The 25,148-nt window shown below is 43.0% G+C and overlaps 1 protein-coding gene across 1 annotated transcript in view; it reads left to right on the top strand.

The window, feature by feature from the left end:
* The window catches only part of LOC137362204 (uncharacterized), a 130,597-nt gene that overhangs the window by 34,369 nt on the left and 71,080 nt on the right, over nt 1-25,148 (top strand). Inside the window, exons 2-4 of the mRNA XM_068026658.1 lie at nt 2,227-2,387; nt 14,606-14,752; nt 23,889-23,991. Coding sequence (XP_067882759.1) covers nt 14,694-14,752; nt 23,889-23,991 — 162 coding nt within the window. The 5' untranslated portion in view covers nt 2,227-2,387; nt 14,606-14,693. The remainder of the gene's footprint in view (nt 1-2,226; nt 2,388-14,605; nt 14,753-23,888; nt 23,992-25,148) is intronic.

Raw genomic sequence — 25,148 nt, 5'->3', positions numbered from 1 at the left:
GATTTGAGGTTATTTGAATTTTTGTTCTAGTTTTCTTCCTTTTTCTTCTGACTTGCATTTAAGGTACAACTCCATGGACAGCAACAGTCCTTGCTTACTTTATCCTGTGTCATTTGATAGGGAATGAGTGCAGGCTATCACTGCCGAGCTAGATCCTGTCTCTAACTGATATCTGCATCTGTGCTCTACGACAGTGTCATCTGTGGCTGAAACTTATACTCCCACCGCCTTAACCGGCGATATGTGAAAACAATAGCAGCCTGCCTGTGCGGGCCGCACATCATAGAGTCGCCGTGATATAAAGCGCGGCGCCTCATTTAAAAAGCCGGGGAAGGCCGCTGAGGCACAGGCAGCTGACACCATTTTTAAAGGGCATCAAGCCCTACCGGGAAATTTAAACATTTAAAGAGACATTTAATTTTTAAAAATTAAATACATTTATTCTGCCCCTCTCTGACCCCCCCCCCCCCCATAACGATTAAATCAATGACTTGCCCTCTTTCCCCCTCCCCCAAAGTACATAAACTTTAAACTATAACCCTTCCCACCATCCTCTACATCAATGATCTAACTTTGGCCCCGCTCTCCCCATTCCTGCACAGAGAAACGTACCTCCTCCCCCTTCCCCACCAGTGTTCTGCCTTGATTCCCCGGACAGGCATCCGAAGGCATGGGAGTACCGGCCAGAGGCAAGAAGATTGCACCGGGACAGATGGAGGGGACGTAGGTCTCATTAATGCATTGATTTTAATTAATTTAAGTGGCTGTCCCGTCACCGAGCGGCAGGGGGACTGCTGCGAAGCCTCGCTGCCAGCAATATCGGGCCAGGCTACCCGGCATCGGGGTGCGTGGCGACCCTCTCCGGGAGGCCTTTTTCGGCCGCCACCAACATTGGTGAGTCTGTAAAATTCAGACCCTGGAGTGGGAACTGGCTGCTGATTCTCTTTTTTCCTCCCTAACACACAGGAGCTGAGGCACCTCCATTGTTATGCAGCTTAGGCCAGTTACCAGCACCAATTGGGAATCTTCTATGTGATGCACTTTCTTATTCTCACCATGCCCTACCTCTCCAACTGATTGGGGATCCTCATGATGTGTTTTAGCAATCATCTACTGGGTTAACCATAATTGGGGAAAGTTTTATTCTGACAGCTTACTTCGTTGAGGAATAAAATCACTTTCTCTCTACCCTCTTCCCTTGAACCACATATCTGCTGCTAGTGACCTGCTCCCTGACCTGTGTCAACATTGCTGTGAACTGATGCCTAAAGCAGAACATGATGACAATGCAATAATGTACTCCCGCCCACAGTAACCTGATCGACATTGGCATTCTACAACAATTCTTAGATAATAGAAAGAACACATTTTCAAATTGGGACAACCCAGATATTCATAAAGTGCTATGCAACTATTAAATGTTGAAGGGGGAATAGAAACATAAAGGGGGTGAAATAGCTTTTGAACTTTATTGAAAAGTCAATTTAATAACTTGTGAACTTTGTTTGATAAAATTATCCACTGAAGGAATATCAGTGCCAAAGTGTTGAATATTTATAGTTTTACTCTAGTTATTAGACTATGGTTATCATCTAATCAATAGTTTTACAGTGACCTCAATTTATGAGCTTTTTTATTCATTCTTGGGATGCAGGTGTCACTGACCAGGCTGGTATTTATTGCCCATCCCTAGTTTCCCTGAGGTAGCGATGGTGGTTACTCATCTTGAACTGCATGTGGTGAATGTACTCCCACAATGCTGTTGGGAAAGGAGTTCCAGGATTTTCACCCAGCAATGATGAAGGAATGACGATATATGTCCAAGTCAGGATGATGTGTGAATTGGAAGGGAAGTTGGAAGTGATGGTGTTCCCATGCATTGTAACCGTGTTAGAGATGTTAAAAATTCAGTTAACTTCATGTGTGCATAAACTAAGTTGAAACTACATAAAACTGCATAAGAGCCATATTGATTAAATCTGAAACTGGACGTTTTTTTGCACAAGAAAACCCTTTTATAATTAGTGTAGAGTTTTGTATAATGGAACATGTGAATTTGTGACTTTCCAGTGTTTCTCCAATGTAAATGGTATTCATTTTGTTCTGATTAATTTCTCACTGTAGATTAATTGACATGTAATCAAGCCTTAATTCAGATTGGCTTATTTTAGTTTCTAGCTGTATAATGAAGAAATTTAAATACGTGTCGTGGGTTATTTCTTACAGGAGATTGATGGCTTCATCCATGAATATTATGCCTTGATCCAGAGATTTCCTGGCTGTCTAGCTGGTCTCCAGCAGCTGCCTCTTCAGTCATTACCTACAGAAGCAGAGGAATTAGAGCAGTTCTCCTACCAAATCAAGGAGCTACACACTGCATGGAGGAGGTAAACTAATTTGTTGGATTAATACTATACAGTCTACCTCTTGTTAATTCAAAAAAAAATCTAATTATACAGTAATTTGGATTAAGTCGTTTAAATAAAATGAGATGTTTTTATTTGCATGATTTCACTTCATAGAATTACATAGAATTTTACAGCACAGAAACAGGCCATTTGATCCAAGAGGTCTCTGCCAGTGTTTATGCTACACATGAGCCTCCCATCTCACCCCATCAACATATTCTATTATTATCTCCCTTGTGCAGTTATCTAGCTTTCCCTTAAATGTTTCCATGCTATTAACATAATTTGAATGAAGCAACTTCAAAGAGGAGTAGACTTTAATGATTTAGAACAAATCTATGAGGCCCATTCTATGAGCAGCATCGCCACACTGAACAGAATGTTCATTTTTCCCGCAAACATTATTTTAAGAGACTCTAGCTCTTTAAATTACTTTGTAATGCTAAATGTTACAAAAGGGCTCATTTCTATATCTCCCTTGCTTTTGTTAAAACTGTTGGTTTATGGATAACTAGGATGAAAAACATTTTGTGCAGTGACCTCAAAATATTGGTCTAGCAATGCCCTAAAATTGGGCAGTTTTACTTATTTGTATTCCAATATGGTGTAAAATTTCCTCTTGATGTCTGGGGAGGGATGATTCTACACAAATAGGTGTATCTACCTTGACATTAATTCAAAAGTCAATGTTAGTGAATTGAAATGGATAACAAGTGGAATTTCAGTCTACATGGGCCATTTTGATCCATTGACAACATTTGAAAGTGGCTAAATGAAATGCAATTAACACTCACATTTTCTAATGGGACAGGATTTATATGTTGATTTTAAAACACAAATGAAGAAACCAGAAATTTTCATCACTATCAGTTCCAAATACAAAATAATGTGTTTTAAAAAAAAAAATCCTTCTGAAATGGTTATAGTACTGTTGGTAATGGAAATTGTGCATTTTCACCAGCCAATTTTGAAACCCAAGTTCATGCCCTTGGGGTCAATTTCATTGAATTATGGATGGGAAGTTATATAAATGCAAATAGCTTATTTTTTAAATTTGGTATTTTCTTCCTTCCAGCCCCTTTTACTCCACACATGGAAAGTCTTTTAGGCCCCCATTTTTCCAGAATTAATGGCTCCCCATCCCCTTCCCGATTGCATGATCTTCTGGAAACCCTCTCACTATTAGAGATTGGCCATTCAGGAATGAAATCGGGAAACACTTTTTCACACAAAGGGTCGTGGAAATCTGGAATCTTCTCCCCCAGTGGGTGCTGAAATTTTCAACACTGAGATGAACAGATTTTGGTTAGGTGAGGGTGTCGAGGGCTAAATGGTCTTCTGTTCCTATGTTCCCATAACTTGACTTCCCTGAGTGTTAGGAACTGTCCCTTTGTTCACTACTGGCAGACTCATGGTGCTTGACGGTGCCATTGCACCCACCGGCCAGCCACCACTCCCCACTGATTTCAGGCAGGAACCTAACTGATGCTAAGCCTTTGAGGCCTGAGAATTAAATTCTCTGGCGACTCCTACCTCAAGTTAAAATCAGGGCCACTGGATAGGAATGATACAAGTACAGGTGGCTAACTTCTTTTTAAAAAGGACTAGTTGCTGGAACATTGGACAGTATGAAAAGACACTATAGCACTGTTGTTAATTTGGACCTTGCTAGTTTGGGTCCACTATAGTGAAAAGTAAGCACCAAATGTTTATAGACTGAGACAACTCATCCATTATCTTCTCAAAAGAATTCTCTTGTTAGTTATCATTAAGCACCATTAACATGGTTTGTAGGCAAACCTGGAATTTAAATGGATACTTCCATTTTTCAGGAGTCACAGTAATTGAGTACATCAATGTTCTAGTGTTATGGCCTTGTTTGCTAAACGTAGCAACACCTTGTATCTTAAATTATACCAAAAACTGTCAGGTTGCCTCAAGTACATGATTGTTCCATTAGGTCTGCTGAACTGTTCCAGATTGCACTTTAGGTCATATTTTATTTTAATGTTTATCATGATGAGCTGTAAGTGAAGTACTTGATCCAGTCTATAAATTCCAAGATGATAACTAGACATAGATTAATATTTTTGTAGTCATTAATGTGAAATATATTTGGAGTAACCTAATTTTTTTTTTTGTTGAAAAAACTGCACATTTTCCTTTGCCAGATCTAAGTTGCGTGTGTTGTTCCTTCTTTTGGATATGACATTAAACTGTCTGCTTGCAGAAAGATCCCATGGTGCTATTCAAAGAAGAGTGGGGAAATTTCCTGATGGTTAGAAAAGAATGCTAGCTAAACTAACACCACCACAAAAAAATTGTGGAGTCATTCACTCATTTACGTTTTTATAGGATCATGTTTGCAAATTGGCTGCTTTTGTTGCTGACATAACATTAGTGCAACATTGAAAAGTAATTCATTTAGATGTATTTTGAGCTTCCTGAGGCCATAGAATTTGTAATACAAATAAAAATTATTCTTTTTTAAATTTGGTATTTTCTTCTTTCCCCCTCCTGCCAATGGCAAACACCTTTTCTGGATGAGAAGACTTGAGAGACACGATCCCGGGTTCGGCCGGTCTTGGTCTATTGTTAGTCGCCAGAAACTGCCCTAGCTCTGAGTTTCTGTTTCCCCTCAACTCCCTCCTTGCCTATCAGAAATCAATGGTCTGCACATTACTGTAGCATTCATTTGCTGCATGGGGAATCATGGATACAAACCTTGCGATGTCATGGATGTCAAGTGATCAGACATTACAGCTCTATAGTACACAGATGTGCCCTCTAGTAGACTGTACTGTTGCACATCATAACATGAAACATAACACCAATAAGATGTGAGTTAGGGTGGCCACCCCTCCTGGATTGCCCAGGAACGGGGCACAGATCTCCCAGGTGCTGCTGCTAGCAGACAGGTAGATCTTCACGCTTTAAATTTCCCGCCGTAGCAGACATCACCAACTGCTGTCATAGAGAAGCCTCCGGCATAGAGTTTTCCAGCACAGAAACAGGCCCTTCGGCCCAACGCGCCTGCGCCGACCATCAAACACCCTCACTAATCCCATTTCCCCGCACTTGGCCCGTAACCTTGTATGCTATGGCATTTCAAGTGCTCATCTAAATACTTCTTGAATGTCGTGAGTGTTCCTGCCTCGACCACCTCTTCAGGCAGTGTGTTCTAGATTCCAACCACCCTCTGGAAGAGGTTCCTTCCTATCAATGCCCCTCATAATTTTGTATACCTCAATCAGGTCCCCTCTCAGCTTTCTCCGCTCTAAGGAAAACAACCCTAGCCTTTTCAGTCTCTCTTCATAGCTGAAATGCTGCAGCCCAGGCAATATCCTGATGAATCTCCTCTGCACCCTCTCCAGTGCAATCACATCCTTCCCATAGTGTGGCGACCAGAACTGTACACAGTACTCCAGCTGTGGCCTAACTAGCATTTTATATAGCTCCATCATAACCTCCCTGCTCTTATATTCTAAGCCTCGGCGAATAAAGGCTTGTGTGACATCAGCCCCCAGCTGCAAAGACCCAGTTAGAAGTGCCCCGAACACTGAACCCACTGTCCTTAGTAAAAACTCTTTCTTTGGTTCAGGTCATTCTGTGCTAGTGTGTTTCGGCGTGTAAAGTCTTAAGTAGAAATCAGCTGAGGCTCCTCATTCAGAGCTGTCACCTTCACGTGCAATCGAAAATCAAACCATGATCCAAGGAAAAAGGGATGCGGGTGGTGTGGTAGAAACTAGTTTATTTAAGTGGCGCTACACAGACTTGTATCAATTCCCTGGGTGTGGCAGCGCCACAGGCTGCTACCTGAACGGCCCATGTGGCATTCTTCAATGATGGCATTAAACAAATCTCTCCCCCAGGGTCTGTCAAAAGTTGTATGGACCGGGGAGCCTGACTGCCCCTTGTTCAGTGCAGGGGAATTCTGTCTGTAGTTGCAGGGTGATTATCAGCGAGTTTAGGAATACTGCTAGTTACTGGAATGATATTGGGCCATTACACCTATTACTATCTCAGTGTTAGCAGGATTACTGTTAGCTGTCTGTTGCGATTAATTACTGGTGGGATTGAAATTCCTCCTGCCTCCAGTTTCCCCTGTGCACTTTTAGTTTCCCCTCTTGCCCACCCTCTGTTTCCTTTCTTAATGCAGTTACCATTATAAGGCTATACATAAATAATAATAATAAATATAGATACAAATAACATTTGCAGGCCTCACTTGATGAGATGTCATGTGGTCAGAACATCGCATGAACAAACCTCCAGGCATATCTCCAGAGTGGACAACCTTAATGTACCTAACCTTAATGTAACTAACCTTAAGGTAGCTTGACATTGCTATTTATAATGAGACCAGTAATTTCAACAGTGGTGGAGACATGGGTTGCTACTGTATTTCAGGACCTACACTTATTCACTGTTTTATTTCCAGATGCAGAAATCTGCTTTCAAACTATCTCCAGGAATTTCACAATTCTTCAACAACTCATGGATACCAATGCCCCTTTGGATCGTTCTTCCTTTTTTCTTCCCTCCGACCCCATTCCTTCTCCCAATCTCATCCCTTGCTGTTTATTCACGATACCCTCTCTGACCCTGAGCAATCTTCTTAGCAAAGGCCTCAGTTTCATCCCCTTATGCCCCCGCCTCAATGAATTTTGAACTCAATACTAAGCTATTCTTCCATTGTCTTCACCTCCTTCTTTGGCCAGGTGTTTCCCCATCTCTCCTCCCCACCCTCCTTTCCCCCCCCACCCCCACAATGGATCCTTTCACCCATCTCCAGTATCGTCCTTCCACCTGGACCCCTCCCTCTGGCCTCTTACCCTCTCTAGATCTTTTCATTGAGAACTACTGGGATGCCATCAGCCATCTCAATTTCTTTGCTCCCCTCACTCACTCTAACCTATCTCCCTCTGCACTTGCTGCACTCTTCTTTCAGGTCCAATCGTAACATTATTTTCAAACCTACTGACAAGGGTGGTGCTGCTGTTGTCGGGCGTACCTTTTTTTTTATTAGTTCGTGGGATGTGGGCGTCGCTGGCTAAGCCAGCATTTATTGCCCATCCCTAACTCACCTTGAGAAGGTGGTGGTGAGCTGTCTTCTTGAACCGCTGCAGTCCTTGGGGTGTAGGTACACCGACAGTGCTGTTAGGAAGGGAGTTCCAGGATTTTGACCCAGCGACAGTGAAGGACCAGCGATATTGTTCCAAGTCAGGATGGTGTGTGGCTTGGAGAGGAACTTTCAGATGGTGGTGTTCCCATGCATCTGCTGCCCTTGTCCTTCTAGGTGGTAGAGGTCACAGGTTTGGAAGGTGCTGTTGATGGAGCCTTGGTGAGTTGCTGCAGTGCATCTTGTAGATGGTACACACTGCTGCCACTGTGCATAAGGCCTGCTACCTGACCCGAATCCAATGGGACCCGGCGACGTGTGTCGGGGTCGGGTCGCACTTCTGGGTCCGGCATTCGGGCTCAGGTCGGATCGGGCACACTCTATCACCACCTCAGTTAATTGATTCTAATGTTAATTTACTTTTTGGACTTTAAAGGTGGTTTTGTTAGTTATTTTAAGCTTGTGCAGGTAAGGAACAAAGTGAAAAACAGAAGGTAAGTTAACTGATTGTCAGGACGGGTCAGGAGTGGAAAGAAATGGAAGGACTCTGTTGGATGGTGTTCTGTCGGGCTCGGGTCGGGTATCATTTGCAGACCCGAGCAGGCCTTTAACTGTGCATCGGTGGTGAAGGCAGTGAATGTTGAAGGTGGTGAATGAGGTGTCAATCAAACAGGCTGCTTTGTCCTGTATGGTGTTGAGTTTCTTGAGTGTTGTTGGAGCCGCACCCATCCAGGCAAGTGGAGAGTATTCCATCACACTCCTGATTTGTGCCATGTAAAGGGTGGACAGGCATTGGTGAGACAGGAGGTGAGTTACTCACCGCAGAATTCCTAGCAGTTGTGTGGCTTACAGCATGGCTACCTGACCAGACCCGACGACAAGTGTTGGGGTCGGGTCGGGTCTCTCTTCCGGGTCCAGCTTAGGGCTCAGCTCGGGTCGGGCTGGACGTGTACAGTGCTGCCTTGCTCCGGGAAGTAATCTTCAAATGAACATTCAGGATGTCAAGGCAGGAAACGTGCAGTCCAGACTCTGCACTCTGCAGTAAAGCCTGGCTATCTGACCAAACCCGACTACATGTGTCGGGCTCGGGTTGGGTTGGGCATTTAAAAAAATTAAAGGACTCAGGCCGGGGTCGGGTTTGGGTTGGCTGATGTCTGGTCGGGCCCAAGTCAGGTTTTAATTTAATACCCGAGCCAGGCTTTAATGTGGCTGGTCCAGTTCAGTTTCTGGTCAATGGTAACCCCCGGGATGTTGATAGTGGGGGATTCAGCGATGGCTATGCCGTTGAATGTCAAGGGGAGGTGGTTAGAGTCTCTCTTGTTCTCTCTCTCTATATTGCAGAGGCTGAGCGCCAACTCTTCAACACTTCTTCCTGGACCATGGCCCCACCACTGAACATCAAGTTATTGTATCCAGGACTGTCACTGACTTCATCTCCTCTGGAGATCTTCCCTCCACGGCATCCAACATCATAGTTTCCTAAACCAATATAGCCTGCTGCTGCTTCCTTCCCAAGATCCATAAACCAGACTGCCCTGTTAGACCCATTGTTCAAACCTCTTACTGCCCCATTGAACTGATTTCTTATAACTTGACTCTTTGCTTTTCTCCCCTTGTCCAAGCTCTTCCCACCTACATCCATGACTTTTCCAATGCCGTCCATCGCTTTAGCAGTTTCCAGTTTCCTGGCCCTAACTGTCTCCTTTTTCGTTTCATTGTGGACATCCAATCTCTCTACACCTCCATCCTCCACCAGAATGGTTTGAGGGCTCTCCAGTTCTTCCCTGAACGGAGGCCCAACCAGTCTGAATCCACCACCACTCTCCTCCGCTTGGCTGAAGTTTCCCTCACATTGAACAACTTCTCCTTTAACTCAAGTAACTTCCTCCAAATAAAAGGTTGATATGGGTACCCGCATGTGTCCTAGCTATGCCTGCCATTTTGTGGGCTATGTGAAATATTCCTTTTTCCAGTCCTATCCAGGCCCCTTCCCTCACCTCGTTTTCTGGTGCATTGATGACTGCATCAGTGCTGTTTCCTGCTCTCACCCTGAACTGGGAAATTTCATTGACTTTGTTTCCAATTTCAATCCTTCTCTCATCTTCACATGGTTCATCTCCGACTCTTCCCTTCCCTGACTTCTCTGTCTCCATTTCTGGGGATTGGCTCTCAAAGAATATTCACTGTAAGCCCACTGACTCCCACAGCTACCTCGACGGCACATCCTCACATCCTGCTTCCTTGAAGGATGCCATTCCAATCTCCCAGTTTCTCCATCTCTATCGTATCTCTTTTAATGATGCAACCTTACCATACCAGTGCTTCTGAAATGTCTTCCCTTTTCCTCAACTGTGCGTTTGTATAAGCAACATTAGAGGCAGTTATAGGTTCCTGTATGTTGCCAAACTAGACATCTAATTAAAATCCAGTAGTCTTTTTCTTTGCCTAACAGTCCTGTTTTAATTTTAAGGTGAAAGTTTTATTTTTCAAGCTTGTTAACAACCCATTAATTCTAAAGGAGTACATGTCCATTGAAGCTAAAATTCATCAATTGGTAAATTTGGAGTTAATCCACACAAACCAAATTTCCACATGGCTAATGTAGCAAGTATAAATAACACAAAGTCCACAGAATAAACCAAACATCTTAAGGACAATGTGTTCTGGACATGCTGAGAAAACATTTCATGATGCCTTTAATAAAGACACTGGTGACTCTCCCCCTATCAGTGAGAGATACAATGTATGCACCGTCCTCTTAAGGAAAAATGTGCTGCTTTGCTCAGAATTCTTTTCAATATAAAAACATAAAGTCCTCCAAATAAGCAGGAGGATGCTATGAGGTGTAGAGTAATGTATCATGTACATCTGGAAGGAACAGTAGTGTTTTGAAGTGGCAAGTAGCTGAGCCATTTGTCCTTTTGGGCTATGTCTATACAAAGTAATTAGTGGTGGAAAAAAATGTAGCTCACTGAGGGAAAAGTTGGCACTGTTCTCATTCCCTCCCCCAGCATTCTTCATGTGAAAGATGATACATGAATGAGGGGGCTGCAGTACTGCAGTAATCCTTCTAAGTACGGATTGTATTTCACCTTAGGAATTGAGGATTTTTGTTTTTTTTTGCAATGATGCTGCTTTGAAATAAATGAGAAACTGGCCCCTATTTTAAAGTTTAGGAGGAGTGTACCATGCATGGGAAGCCTGAAGTGGATGGCACACCCGGCAGTTAAGGAGTAAGACTGATTTTATTTTAAGAGCCAACTTTGAATAATTGAAATTGGTGCCCTGCTCAAAGCCAGGTCGGGAGAAAAAATGTCATGGGCAGTGGCGGGTGGGAGTTGGAGTTGAGGCGGGAGCTTGCTGCCTCTGAATACCTGAGGGAATGAGCTCTGGCATAAAATAGGTGCGGGGCTGGTGGGGGAGAACAGGTAGGTTCCCAATAGATGCCTGAGCGAGGAGGGAGACCGAGGGGTGGGGCAAGGGAGGAAGGCTTGAGGATGTCTCCCTGCTCCTTTTGAAGATTCAAAAATATTACTCTCTGGATTATTACCTGAGCCACGTGCAAATTGGCAAAGGGCAAATAAGATGAGAGAAATCAATGCGTGGCTCAAAGACTTGTGTGGTAGAAGTGGGTTTCAGTTCATGGGGTACTAGCACCAGTTCTGGGGAAAGTGGTGGTTGTACCGTTGGGACCGTCTACACCTGAACCGTGCTGGGGCTGTTGTTCTAGCGAGCCGCATAAACAGGGAAGTAGAGCGAGTTTTAAACTGAATAGTGGGGGCAAGGGATCAAATTTGGGAAGATATGGTATATCAAGGAGTAGAGACAAGGCAAGAGAGAAAGGTATTAATATCGGAAATGATAAACAGACTATGACAGGAAGGGACAGACCATACAAATCTAAGAGTAAATCAACAGATAAGGCGAGAGGTTACAAAAATAATAAGACAAAACTAAAGGCTCTGTCTCTGAATGCATGTAGCATTCGAAATAAAAACAGATGAACTGAGAGCACAAATAGAAATAAATAAGTACGATCTGATAGCCATTACAGAGACATGGCTGCAGGACGACATAGATTGGGACATGAATGTTGAAGGGTACATGGCATTTAGGAAGGACAGGAAGCTAGGAAAAGGTGGAGGGGTGGATCTGTTAATTAGTGATGGTATTAGCGCATTAGAGAGGGATGACTTAAGTTCAGGAGACCAGAATGTAGAAGCAGTTTGGATAGAGATGAGAAATCGTAAAGGCAAAAAGTCACTTGTGGGAGTGGTGTACTGGCCGGGATGGGATATATAGGAAGAAACAATGGCAGCCTGTCAGAAAGGTACAGTGATAATTGTGGGGGATTTTAACCTACATATAGACTGGAAAAATCAGATGGACAGAGGTAGCCTAGATTAGTACATAGAATGTTTTTGGCATAATTTCTTGGAACAGTACATTCTGGAACCAACCAGAGAGCAGGCTATACTAGACTTGGTATTGTGCAACAAGATGGGATTAACTAATGACCTCATAGTTAGGGCACCCCTAGGTAGCAGCGATCACAATATGTTTGAATTTTACATGCAGTTTGAGGGAGAGAAGAGTCGTCCAATACTAGTATTTTAAACTTAAATAAGGGCAATTATGAGGGCATAAAAGCAGAGCTAGCTAAAGTGAACTGGAAAATTAAGTTAAGGGATAGGTCAATAGAGATGCAGTGGCAGACATTTAAGGGGATATTTCAGAATACACAGAATTTCAATGAGAGAGAAATTCCAAGGGGAGGACCCGCCATCCATGGTTAACTAAAACAGTTAAAGATAATATCAAACTTAAAGAAAAAGCCTATAATTGTGCAAAGATAGGTGGCAGGTCAGAAGATTGGACAGAATATAAAAACAGCAAAGATTGACTAAAAGATTGATCAGGTAAATTAGAGTATGAGAGAAAGCTAGCTAGAAATATAAAGACAGATAGTAAGAATTTCTATAGATATTTTAAAAAGAAAAGAGTTAGCAAAGTGAATGTTGGTCCTATAGAAAGTGAGTCTGGAGAATTAACTGGATAATAAGGAGATGGCAGGTGAATTGAACAGGTATTTTGCATTGATCTTCACTATGGAGCATACAAGTAACATCCCAGAAATAGCTGTAAGTCAGGAAATGGTTGGAGCTGTGGGCTGACAAGTCCCCGTGCCCTAATGGACTTCATCCTCGGGTCTTAAAAGAAGTGGCTCGTGAGATAGTTGATGCATTAGTTTTAATTTTCCAAAATTCCCTAGATTCAGGGAAGGTTCCGCTGGACTGGAAAATAGCGAATGTAACTCCTTTATTCAAAAAGGGAAGGAGACAATGCAGGAAACTACAACTTAACATTTGTCTTACGGAAAAGAAGCTATTGTTAGAGACGTTATGGTAGGGCACTTAGAAAAATTGAAGGTAATCAGGCAGAGTCAACATGGTTTTGCCAAAGGGAAATCATGTTTAACCTATTTATTGGAATTCCTTGAGGGAGTTACATGTGCTGTGAATGAAGGGTAACTGGTGGATGTATTGTACTTAGATTTCCAGAAGGCATTTGATAAGGTGCCGCATCAAAGGTTATTGCAAAAACTAGGCTTGTATCCACTGGAATTTAGAAGAGTAAGAGGTGACTTGATTGAAAGATCCTGAGGGGTCTTGACAGGGTGGATGTGGAAAGGATGTTTCCCCTTGTGGGAGAATCGAGAACCAGGGGTCACTGTATAAAAATAAAGGGTCACCCATTTAAGACCGAGATGAGGAATTCTTTCTCTGAGGGTCGTGAGTCTTTGGCACTCTCTTCCACAAAAGGCAGTGGCAGCAGAATCTTTGAATATTTTTAAGGCAGAGGTAGATAGATTCTTGATGAGCAAGGGGGTGAAAGGTTATCGGGAGTAGGTGGTAATGTGGAGAAATCAGTTCAGCCATGAGCTTATTGAATGGCAGAGCAGGCTCGACGGGCTGAGTGGCCTACTCCTGCTCCTAATTCGTATGTTCATCTGTACTTATCTCGGCCTCTTTAAACCACTTTGCTGCATCGTGCCAGGTTTCTCCATTAGCTTAGACAGCCGGTGGGCCTCTCCCAAGTCTTTGTGAAAATTGCGTTATTGGGCTGTGCTTTTTACATTTAGTTGGGATCTTGCTTCTCTGCAGTGGGAGCATCAGCCAACTTCAGATTCGATGAAGTTAAGTTGTAGCTGAGGAAGGATGGTGAGGCCTCGGACAGTAAGTGGAATTGTCCTGATCTTAACCCCCTCCCCTGCACCATTCTTGCTAGGTGGGGTGGGGTTGTGGCCAAAATTGACCCTAATTTTCCTGTTTCCAGAGATGCCAAGACACATCTGAGGAGTTATTTTTCCCCCAACAGCTCCAGAGACAGTAGTATCAGGCAGAAAAAATTAAATACCTCCAGTTGCCATTTTATCTCAAAGATTGACATAACTGAGGCAGCAGTGCGCTTATCAGAATGGTCAGGCAGCCAATAAACCAAGTTCTGAATAGCAACTTTCCAGCAACTGTATCAGTTTAAGCTTCTGCATGCGCAGTTTCTGTGGTATGGAATCTGACTAACAGTGGAAATTTACAGCTCTGGCGATCAAGACTAATAAGATAATTCATAATATGGATCCAACAATTGGCAAGTAAATCCATACGATTTAGCATGCAACACTTAGTTTCTCCTCTTCCCCTCACCACAACCCAACCCTTCTGGCTTTCTTATTTTTGAAACTATCCTGCAAGAGGTTTTACTTAGTGATCTAGCAAGAAGTGAAATCGGAAGGGACAAGTTCAATACTAAAAAGAGTGACGATAGAGACTTGGACTATATGGAGCAGACACTGAATTGGAATAACTTAACTGTTAGGTCTTGTTCAAATCCTAATGTGTAGGGGTAGCTAATAATGCTTAATATCAATTGATATTGACTGACTCCAGTGCAAGGCTTTCAGTAAGCGACTTAATTTATTAATAGTTTGGGGCCTCCTTAGTTGGTTAGTGGGTCATTCATACTCAGTTATAGGGTTAGTTAAAAATTGTGAAATCTGCCCTTCTCTTTGCTTTAGGGATCTGGGAATTGATGAACTACTGAGAAGGTGTGAGGAGATCTTGGAGAAGCTCAGGGACCCAAAATCTGATCCCTGCTTTTTGGCCATGGCTGGAACTACCCAGTTTCGGGAGACGTTTGATGACTTGTATGAAAAGAATGAAAGGTAAGTGTTTGGATGTCTCTATTTTTGTGAGATGTTTAAATGTGAAAGTCAGCAGTCAAAAGGGAATGGCAGTTCAAAGCCCACACTTTGGTAAGCTGCAATGAGAGACTACTTTCTGAAATTTAATTGAAAAGCTAACAAACCTATCAATGTGGAAAAGTGGGTACAAGCCGGCAAGTGGAAAAACAATATTAAATCCTAGCCCTGCAGTCCTGATTATCTGCAAAAAATGGTATCTGTCTTTGTTGCTATTGTTGTGTAGGTACTTTTGTTTAATGCACAACTCTATGCTACGGTTTGTTGCATTTTTAATATTGGCTTCCAGTGTCTACATTAAACAGTGATCGGGGAATAATTTAGAGCTGCTCAAAGATTTAAAATCAGTTTCATGTTTAAAATGTATGATTATTATAGGCGAAATCTACTGGGAAACTGATTTCTACCTCTCTAGTTGATCAAATGTGCTTGAGTTTAATGAACTGCTTCATTTTGTATCACCTTCTTGCTAGATGTAAAGAATTACCACCTCCAGTGACTGGAATCCCAAATTATTTAATTGGCAGTCACTTTGATGTTGTAATTGTCTTATTATTTGAATGACGCTTTCATTTCTTTACTAATGCAGCCCTAATATTACCAGAATGATTTCAATGAAAACACTCCCAACAACTCAAAACATCCAAGGAGTTTAAATGATAAATCTCAGCCTTCAGATGATGCACAAATTGCCAACCCGCCAATCGAGAAAGATGTAACCCAACTATGCAGTTCCTACCAGCTTCCCCCGCGCCACCCACACCACCCCTCCACCCCCGCCCCACCCTTATTAATGTTTTGCATTTTAGGCAGTCCTTTTTGCAGCTTGAATTGCGGGGAGGAAATCCTCAACATTCTCTTCAGCTAGCCTTTGTAATTGAATAGCACTGTAGCAAAATAGGTTTGGATCTGTGTTGGATTTTTAACTTTGTTTCTGTACTGTTAGAGCCAGCATGTAGTGAGTTAAATTAGTATTTCTCAAAACGAAATACATTGGTTTAGTTCCAGACCTATTTTCTTCACATATGCAAAACGATAACTTAGAACAGTCGTAAGGTCCAGGCTTCAATTAACTGGAATGGGTACATTCAATCCTGAACTCTTAGGAAGCAATTTCTATTATTAATCTATCAAAATTGATGGATAACTTTTTTGGTGTAATTTAGTTATGAGGTATCTGGTTACTGTCTTTGTTTTGGTTCTGCACGAATTTGGGGGCTGTTTATCATCCTGCTCACAGTTTAACGGGTAGGCCCTAATCTGGGTTAGTGATTTTGATTGGCAGTCTTTTCTGAGACCACGGTAAAGGAACAGGTCTTGGATTGGCCGGAGAATCACAGAACAATATAGTGCAGAAGAGGCCCTTCGGCCCATCAAGTCTGCACCGATGCATTGAAGACACCTGACCTGTCTACCTAATCCCATTTGCCAGCACTTGGCCCATAGCTTTGAATGGTATGACGTGCCAAGTGCTCATCCAGGTACTTTCTAAAGGATGTGAGGCAACCTGCCCCTACCACCCTCCCAGGCAGTGCATTCCAGACCGCCACCACCCTCTGGGTAAAAAAGTTCTTCCTCAAGTCCCCCTTAAACCTCCCGCCCCTCACCTTAAACTTGTGATCCCTCGTAACTGGCCCTTCAACTAAGAGGAGCAGCTGCTCCCTATCCACCCTGTCCATGCCCCTCAATCTTGTACACCTCGATCAGGTCACCCCTCAGTTTTCTCTGCTCCAGCGAAAACAACCCAAGCCTATCCAACCTCTCTTCATAGCTTAAATGTTCCATCCCAGGCAACATCCTGGTGAATTGCCTCTGCACCCCATCCAATACAATCACATCCTTCCTATAATGTGGTGACCAGAATTGCACACAGTACTCCAGCTGTGGCCTTACCAAAGTTCTGTACAACTCCAACATGACCTCCCTGCTTTTGTAATCTATGCCTCGATTGATAAAGGCAAGTGTCCCATATGCCTTTTTCACCACCCTATTAACCTGCCCTTCTGCCTTCAGAGATCTATGGACCAACACGCCAAGGTCCCTTTGTTCCTCGGAACTTCCCAGTATCAGGCCATTCATTGAATACTTACGTGTCACATTACTTCTTCCAAAGTGTATCACCTCACACTTTTCAGGATTAAGTTCCATCTGCCACTTTTCTGCCCATTTTACCATCCCGTCTATATCTTCCTGTAACCCAAGACACTCCACCTCACTGTTAACCACTCGGCCAATCTTTGTGTCATCTGCAAACTTACTGATCCTACCCCCCACATAGTCATCTATGTCGTTTATGTAAATGACAAACAATAGGGGACCCAGCACAGATCCCTGTGGTACGCCACTGGACCCTGGCTTCCAGTCACTAAAACAGCCGTCTGTCATCACTCTCTGTCTCCTACAGCTAAGCCAATTTTGAATCCACCTGATCAAGTTACCTTGTATCCCATGTGCATTTGCTTTCTTGATAAGTCTCCCATGTGGGACCTTGCCAAAGGCTTTGCTGAAATCCATGTAAACTACATCAACTGCACTACCCTCATCTACACACCTGGTCGCATGCTCAAAAACTTCAATCAAATTTGTTGGGCATGACCTCCCTCTGACAATGCTTCAATGCATCTGACAAAGCCGTGCTGACTATTCCTAATCAAATTTTGCCTCTCCAAGTGGAGATAGATTCTCTCCTTCAGAATTTTCTCCAACAGTTTCCCTACCACTGACGTGAGACTCACTGGTCTGTAGTTCCCTGGCTTATCTCTAGATTTTAGATTTAGAGATACAGCACTGAAACAGGCCCTTCGGCCCACCGGGTCTGTGCCGACCATTAACCACCCATTTATACTAATCCTACACTCATCCCATATTCCTACCACATCCTCACCTGTCCCTATATTCCCCTACCACCTACCTATACTAGTGGCAATTTATAATGGCCAATTCACCTATCAACCTGCAAGTCGTTTGGCTGTGGGAGGAAACCGGAGCACCCGGAGGAAACCCACACAGACACACGGAGAACTTGCAAACTCCACGCAGGCAGTACCCGGAATTGAACCCGGGTCGCTGGAGCTGTGAGTCTGCGGTGCTAACCACTGCGCCGCCACTACAACCTTTCTTAAATAGTGGGACCACATTAGTTGTTCTCCAGTCCTCTGGCACCTCCCCCGTGGCCAGAAAGGAATTAAAAATTAGGGTCAGAGCCCCTGCAATCTCCACCCTCGCCTCCCACAGCATCCTGGGACGCAAATCGTCTGGAGATTTGTCCACTTTAAAGCCTTCCAAAACCTCCAATACCTTGTCACTCCCTAAGACAATTTTCTCAAGAACCTCACAGTCTCTCTCTCTCTAAGTTCCATATCTCCATCCTCATTCTCTTGGGTGAAGACAGATGTGAAGTATTCGTTCAATACCCTACCAATGTCCTCTGGCTCCAACCACAAATTTCCCGCTTGATCCCTAATGGGTCCTACTCTTTCCCTGGTTATCCTCTTCCCATTGATATACTTATAGAATATCTTGGGATTTTCCTTACTTTTACCAGCCAGAGCTTTCTCATATCCCCTCTTTGCTCTCCTAATTGCTTTCTTAAGCTCCATCCTACACGTTCTGTACTCCACTAATGCTTCCATTGATTTGCTCTCCTTGTATTTGCTAAAAGCCTCTCTTTTCCTTCTCATCGTACCCTGAATGTTTCTGGTCATCCATGGTTCTCTGGGCTTCTTGCTCCTACCTGTTATCCTGAGGGAACATGTTGGGCCTGTACCCTCCCCATTTCCTTTTTGAATGCCCCCCACTGCTCTTCTGTAGATTTCCCTACAAGTAACTCTTTCCAGTTTACCTTGGCCAGATCCTACCTTATTTTACTAAAATTCGCTCTCCCCCCAATCCAAAACCTTTTTTTGCAACTTGTCTATTACTTTCTCCATAACAAGCTTAAATTGTACCATGTTGTGTTTGCTATCACCAAAATGCTCCCCCACCAACACATCAACTACCTGTCCGGCTTCATTCCCCAGAATTAGGTCCAGCACAGCACCCTCCCTTGTTGGTTCCTCTACATATTGAGCTAAAAAGTTCCCCTGTATACATTTTAAGAACTCCACTCCATCTAAGCCCTTAACACGATGACTATCCCAATTAATGGTGGGAAAGTTGAAATCACCTAATATAATTACCTTATTATTTTTACACACCTCTGCAAATTTTGCACATATTTGCTCCTCAATTTCCCGCTGACTATCTGGGGGTCTATAATAAACACCTGGCAATGTGGCTGTCCCTTTTTTATTCCTAAACTCTACCCATAAAGCTTCATTGGATGCCCCCTCCAAGATATCATCTCTCCTTACTGCAGTAACTGACTCCTGAACTAATATTGCAATGCCCCCTCCTCTTTTACCCCCTCCTCTGTCTCACCTGAAGATTCTATATCCCGGGATAGTAAGCTGCCAATCCTGCCCCTCCCTCAACCATGTCTCCGTGATGGCTACTATATCACAATTCCACGTGTCAATCTTTGTCTTTAACTCATCCGTTTTACCTGCAATACTCCTGGCATTAAAGTAGAGGCCTTCCATCCTGGTCTTACTCCCTTGAAACCTACTTCTGCTGTATTCCCTCTGACTTATTTGCTTTCCTGGGTTGAGCTGTGTCCCTATTCTGCTAGGAGTCTGCATCCCTTCCCCCTGCCAAATTAGTTTAAACTCTTCCCAACAGCACTAGCAAACCCACCAGCAAGGATGTTAGTCCCCCTCTGGTTCAGATGTAGACCATCCCGCTTGTACAGGTCCCACCTTCCCCAGAAACGGTCCCAGTGGTCCAGGAATCTAAATCCCTCCCTCCTGCACCAACTCTTAAGCCACGCATTCATTTGTGCTATTCTCCTATTTCTATACTCGCTAGCACGTGGCACTGGGAGTAATCCAGAGATTACAACCCGAGAGGTTCTGCTTTTTAGTCTACTGCCTAACTCCCTGAATTCTTGATGCAAGACCTCATCCCTCTTTCTACCTATGTCATTGGTACCAACATGTACCAAGACTTCTGCTTCATCACCCTCCCCATTCAGGATGCCCTGCCGCCGTTCAGTGACATCCCAGACCCTGGCACCAGGGAGGCAACACATCATCCTGGAGTCACGTTGATGGCCACAGTAGCACCCATCTGTTCCCCTGACTATAGAATCCCCTATTACTATTGCTCTTCCTCTCTTTCCCCCTTGCTGTACAGACAGGCTGCTTGCGGTGCCAGAAGCTTGGCTCTGTCCGCACTCCCTGGAGGAACCAGCCTCATCAGCCTCAAATGGAATACCGATTTGCAGGCGGGACCCCAGGGGACTCCTGAACTACCTGCCTGTTTCTCTTGGACTGCCTGGTGGTCACCCATTCCCTTCCTTCCTCAAGTCCCTTCAGCTGCGGTGTGACCACCCCTCTATACGTGCTATCCACAATGCTCTCCGACTCGTGGATGCTCCACAGTGTTTCCAGCCGCTGTTCCTGCTCTGAAACCCGAGCTTCCAGGAGCTGCAGCTGGACACACTTCCTGCACACATGCTGGTCCCGGGGACTGGATTCCCACATGCAGCAAGAGGAGCAAACCACGGCTTTAAGCTCTCCTGTCATGACTAAACCTTTTAAATTTAAAACTTAAGACTATTATAAGGAGCCAGGACTTGATCCCACATTAGCAATTTAAAACAGAAAGTAGACAATGTGTATTTGCAACTTGCATCCACGAGCTGCAAGGCTTCTTGATATTGAAAGTTCTGTGCCAGCTTGACATGCGAAGCCAGGCTAGACTGCAGCTCTCGTAAGTAAATGCATGGTTAGAGGCTATACTTGGAGAGAAAATGTTAGATTTTTGTTGCTTTATATGTAAAAAAAAAACTGTAGGAAAATATCTATTTCATTGTGCATGAATGTCTACTCTTTCTTCAGTAACAACTTGTATTTACATAGTGCCTTTGACACAGTAAACCGTCCCAAGGCGCTTCACAGAAGCGCAATTAGACAAGAAAGTTGACAACTTTTGCCAAACAGGTCAGTTTTAAGGAGCATCTTGAAGGTGTGATGGTTGAATCGTACTTGATGTGAGTTAAAATAAGGTCTGGAGAGTTTTGGATGATCTCAGGTTTATGCAGGGTGGAAGATAGGAGGTCTGTCAGGAGATCAGCAGAATAGTTGAGTCAGGAGGTAATAAATTCAAGGGTGAGGGTTTCAGTAGCAGATGAACCAAGGCAGGAGCAGAGGTGGATAATGATATAGAAGTGGAAGTGGAAATTGTTAATATTTTCTGTAAATGAAATGGCTTATTAAAGTTTTTGTCTTAATTCAGCAAAAATACTCATCTATTCCACTGTCTGTAGTGAAAGAAGATCATGTGGTGGTGCAAGTAAGGATTTTCACTTACACTCACTGGGTCTTGCTGTCGTTTATTTAGCTATTGAGCAGCATTCTGGATCATAGCAGACGTAAGATTCACCTATGAGAGTGACCAGAAACACTAACCCAGAGAAAATATTTAACACTAAAATTCAAAAGCTGTGTCTGGTATAACAATATTCAATAGTTGCTATATATGAGGCTTTGAAAGTAGAAAGCATTTAAAATAATTAGGTTCATGCCTCTGCATGATAGAGGAATTTCATACCAGCAATGATTTCTAGGCTCAAACTAGTTGGGTTTCTCCTCCAGAAAGGAAAATGCTTTCGTACTGAGAATTGAGAGACTAGGTTTAGCTTGGATTTTTAAAAATTATGTTTGTTGTCAACCAAAATCAATTTTTGCAACATCTGTTGTGACCAAGATGTTTCAGAATGCTCCCCTATTGCAAGAGTAAGTTTTGGATGCAAAACAGATCAAAAGCCAGTGACATCACTGATTTTTTTTCCCACTTCCTTCCCTGGATTGGTGCATTTGCACAGTACATAACCTGTCTTAAACTACTAGTGAACACTTTTGGTGTGAGTGAGTTGTCTGTCTTTTGTATTTGTGTATTAAAACTGATAATACAACAATTTTTTATAGTGCTTTTAATGTAGTAAAATGTCCCACGATGCTTCATAGGAGCATAGTCAGACAAAAATTGACATTAAGGACAGGTGACCAAAAGATTGGCCAGAGAGCTCAGTGAAGGACGCACTTTGGTCTGCCCGAAACTTGCTGGTCTTTCAGAGATGAGGGTTGTCCACGACCGAGTGTTGCAGACTGGCACATTCCAAGGACCAGGATGACGTGCTGAGCGATGCACTAAAGCTTGGGGCAGTCGCTGCAAAGGCTCAATGAGTAAAGGCCACTGTGTAAGGTCGTCCTGCCATAGTATATCGAGGGGCTGGAACCCATGTAAAACCCCTTGGGCTGTCTGCACCAAATATGTTTTTGCTGTTTAATGCAAATGTACATTGCATGTAAAATGGAATGGAAAGGGTTGTGAGGAAACTCGCTTTCTGTATTGAAGGAAACTGATTGATTTCATTTGCACTTTCTGGAATGTCAAATTGGAACTGTTTTGTAATGTATTTCTTACAGATTTTTATAAATAAAGTATATTGGAAAAAAGAAAAGGGAGAGGGGTGAAGCAATGGAGGAATTTTAAATTCAAGTGGTTATTTTTGTGGGCCTCCTTGGTTCCATCATCAATGTGCAGGGTCCGATCTAAAATGATAACTAGGGTCATAGGACTCCAAATTCATTTTAAAAGCGGTTTATTGATAGATTCTTGATAAGCAAGGGGATAAAAAGTTATTGGGGGTAGGCGGGAATGTGGAGTTGAGGTTACAATCAGATCAGCCACGATCTTATTGAATAGCAGGCTCAAGGGGCCAAGTGGCCTACTCCTCCTAATTTGTATGTTCGTATCGCAGCTTTCTTGCTGTTATATACTTTTCTAATCACATGTGTTCTATAGATGTGAAATACTTTTATGAATGCAGGACTTTGTAGCATGAATATGTTGTAAAAACTGTGATTTTTTAATGTGTAAGATGCGGGGGGGCGGGTGTGTCATGGAAAGCATGTGACCTCGCATCAGCTCTGCTTAAAGACGAGACAGAATTCTTCGTTACCAGGGCAACAGAGAACACGGATCAACGACCCTATTGAAAAGCAGAGAATGCAAGGTTCTGACGCCTGACGGACAATGGGTTTCGCTTTCCCAAACTCTCCGATCTTAAACAAGGAGCCAATGGCTCTGAAAATACAAATGCGAATTGCACTTGCTAACACTTTTTTTTGATTTGTTCATGGGATGTGGGTATTGCTCGCTAGCATTTATTGCCCATCCCTAATTGCCCTTGAGAAGGTGGTGGTGAGCTGCCTTCTTGAACCGCTGCAGTCCATGTGGGGTTGGTACACCTGGAAACAAAGGGAGGCCAGGGTGTTTCAGCTGTGGCCAGACAGGTGGACTCAGCATATTGAAAAAACAAATGACTTTTTGTTTCTGGATAAATTCTACAGACTTTGAGAAATCTGCAGGCTGTAAGGAAGGCCAGAAGACAACGAGCAGCAGTGGCAGCCTCAAGGGAGAGAGAGGGAACACCTGCTCTCGGCACACTGATACAGCGAAAGGCTGCAAAGACTTGAACCTGATTTGAAAGTTGAGGTTTGTGGAGAAGGGAAAGACCAACAGGGTCAGCAGAGGTCCCCTTGTTCACAGAAGTCTGGGTTGAAATTGCTGATAAGAAGTGAGCAAAGAGGACATTGACTTCGAGGAGGTCTGGGAGATCCAACCCATTGCAACTGTGACAAGTTTGAGACTTTTAGCTACCAAGATTTCACTCCAAGGAGGACTGTGTGACATATAAATGTGGTGTTTTAATAAGTGAAGAAAATTCTTTTCTCTGTAATTTAGAATATTAGCTACGCACAAAGTATCATTTGGTTAATGGGGATTTTTAATTTAGTTATAATAAAAGTCTTAAAATGTGAAATCTTGTCATTCTTTAAATTGGTCTGGGGAGGTCATACCTCGTGTTTTAACATTAATGGTCTCACTGAGGTTGTAACGCATACTCATCAATAAAAAATTATTCACATTGTATAGACAACCTATTTATCTACTGATGTCTGTAACTTCGCTCATTTTCATTTCCCTTGGATAGGATAAGAGCAGCTGTGGAGAAAGTGGAGTTACTGTGGCAACAGGCTCTTGCCAGGGCTCAACTTTTGCAGAAGGACCTTCAGTGCAGGGAAAAGGCTCAGCAGGTATAATTTCTTTCAGGCATCCTGAGATTAAACCAGGCACAAAGTATTTTATTGTACAATATTATTTGAATACTTTATTTTGTAGCTCACTATCAAACAGAATGACAAATTGGAAGTGGAAGTATTGATGAAATATTTGCTCTTGGGCTCTTGTATAGTATGATTAATGGCATCTGAATTGATAATTTTATTGAATTTTACCGAATAGTTATTGACTACAACAGGCTTGAAGGTGACTGGAAACTGGCAAACTGATTCCGAAGCTTACGTCTGCTTAAACAGCAGCAAAATACTGTGGATGCTGCAAATCTGAAATAAAATCAGGAAATGCTGGAAATACTCTGCATCTGTGGAGAAGTTAACTCTGTTTCTCTCTCCACAGATGCTGTCCGACCTGCTGAGTGTTTCCAGCATTTTCTGTTTTTATTACTTATGTCTACTTAATCTAATATTGTTCTGATATTGTCTGGATCCAGGAGGTTTAATGAAATGTTTTCTTCTTACAATTTGTGGTAGACTCCTTGCGATCGTTCTACAACAAAAAAGTGATCTGATTTGGCAGCTTATACAGACATACATATGAAAACATCAGTCTGATGTTTAATTTTAAGCATTGAGACTGACTAATTGATAATGCTGCAGTGCTCACATTGAGTATGGTGAAAGATGGTGTCATTATCCTCAGAATAACTCCATATGACTAACATCTTGTATGAGAAATTGATTCAACCCAGGTTTTTAGAGTTACATGTATTGAATTCCACCTCTCTGTCATTACCTGCCTTTTACCCACACCCCACATGCTTTTGAAACCTTCATCCATGCTTTTGCCACCTTCAGACTCAATATTCCGATGTTGTCCTAGCCAGCTTCACCCTCCGTAAATGTCAGTTCATCCAAAATTGTGTTGCTGGTATCCCATCTTGTAGCAAGCCCTGCTTGCCCACCACACCTGTTGCTTACCTTTATTGGTTCCCAGCTCTCCAACACCTCAAATTTAAAGTTCTCATGCTTGTATTTAATCCTTTCCATGGCCTCGCCCTTCCCTATCTCTAACTTTCTCTAGGGCCACAGCCTCCCCTGCTAAACTCTCCTTTGCTCTATTCAGTTGTGGGAGGGGTCACAATGGAAGCCTGATCCTATCTTCACTCAACATA

The sequence above is a fragment of the Heterodontus francisci genome, chromosome 3 (assembly GCF_036365525.1).
Source record: "Heterodontus francisci isolate sHetFra1 chromosome 3, sHetFra1.hap1, whole genome shotgun sequence".
Taxonomy (NCBI): Eukaryota; Metazoa; Chordata; class Chondrichthyes; order Heterodontiformes; family Heterodontidae; genus Heterodontus; species Heterodontus francisci.
The sequence above is the reverse complement of the archived record's forward strand: the minus strand, read 5'-3'. Positions and strand labels throughout refer to the sequence as shown.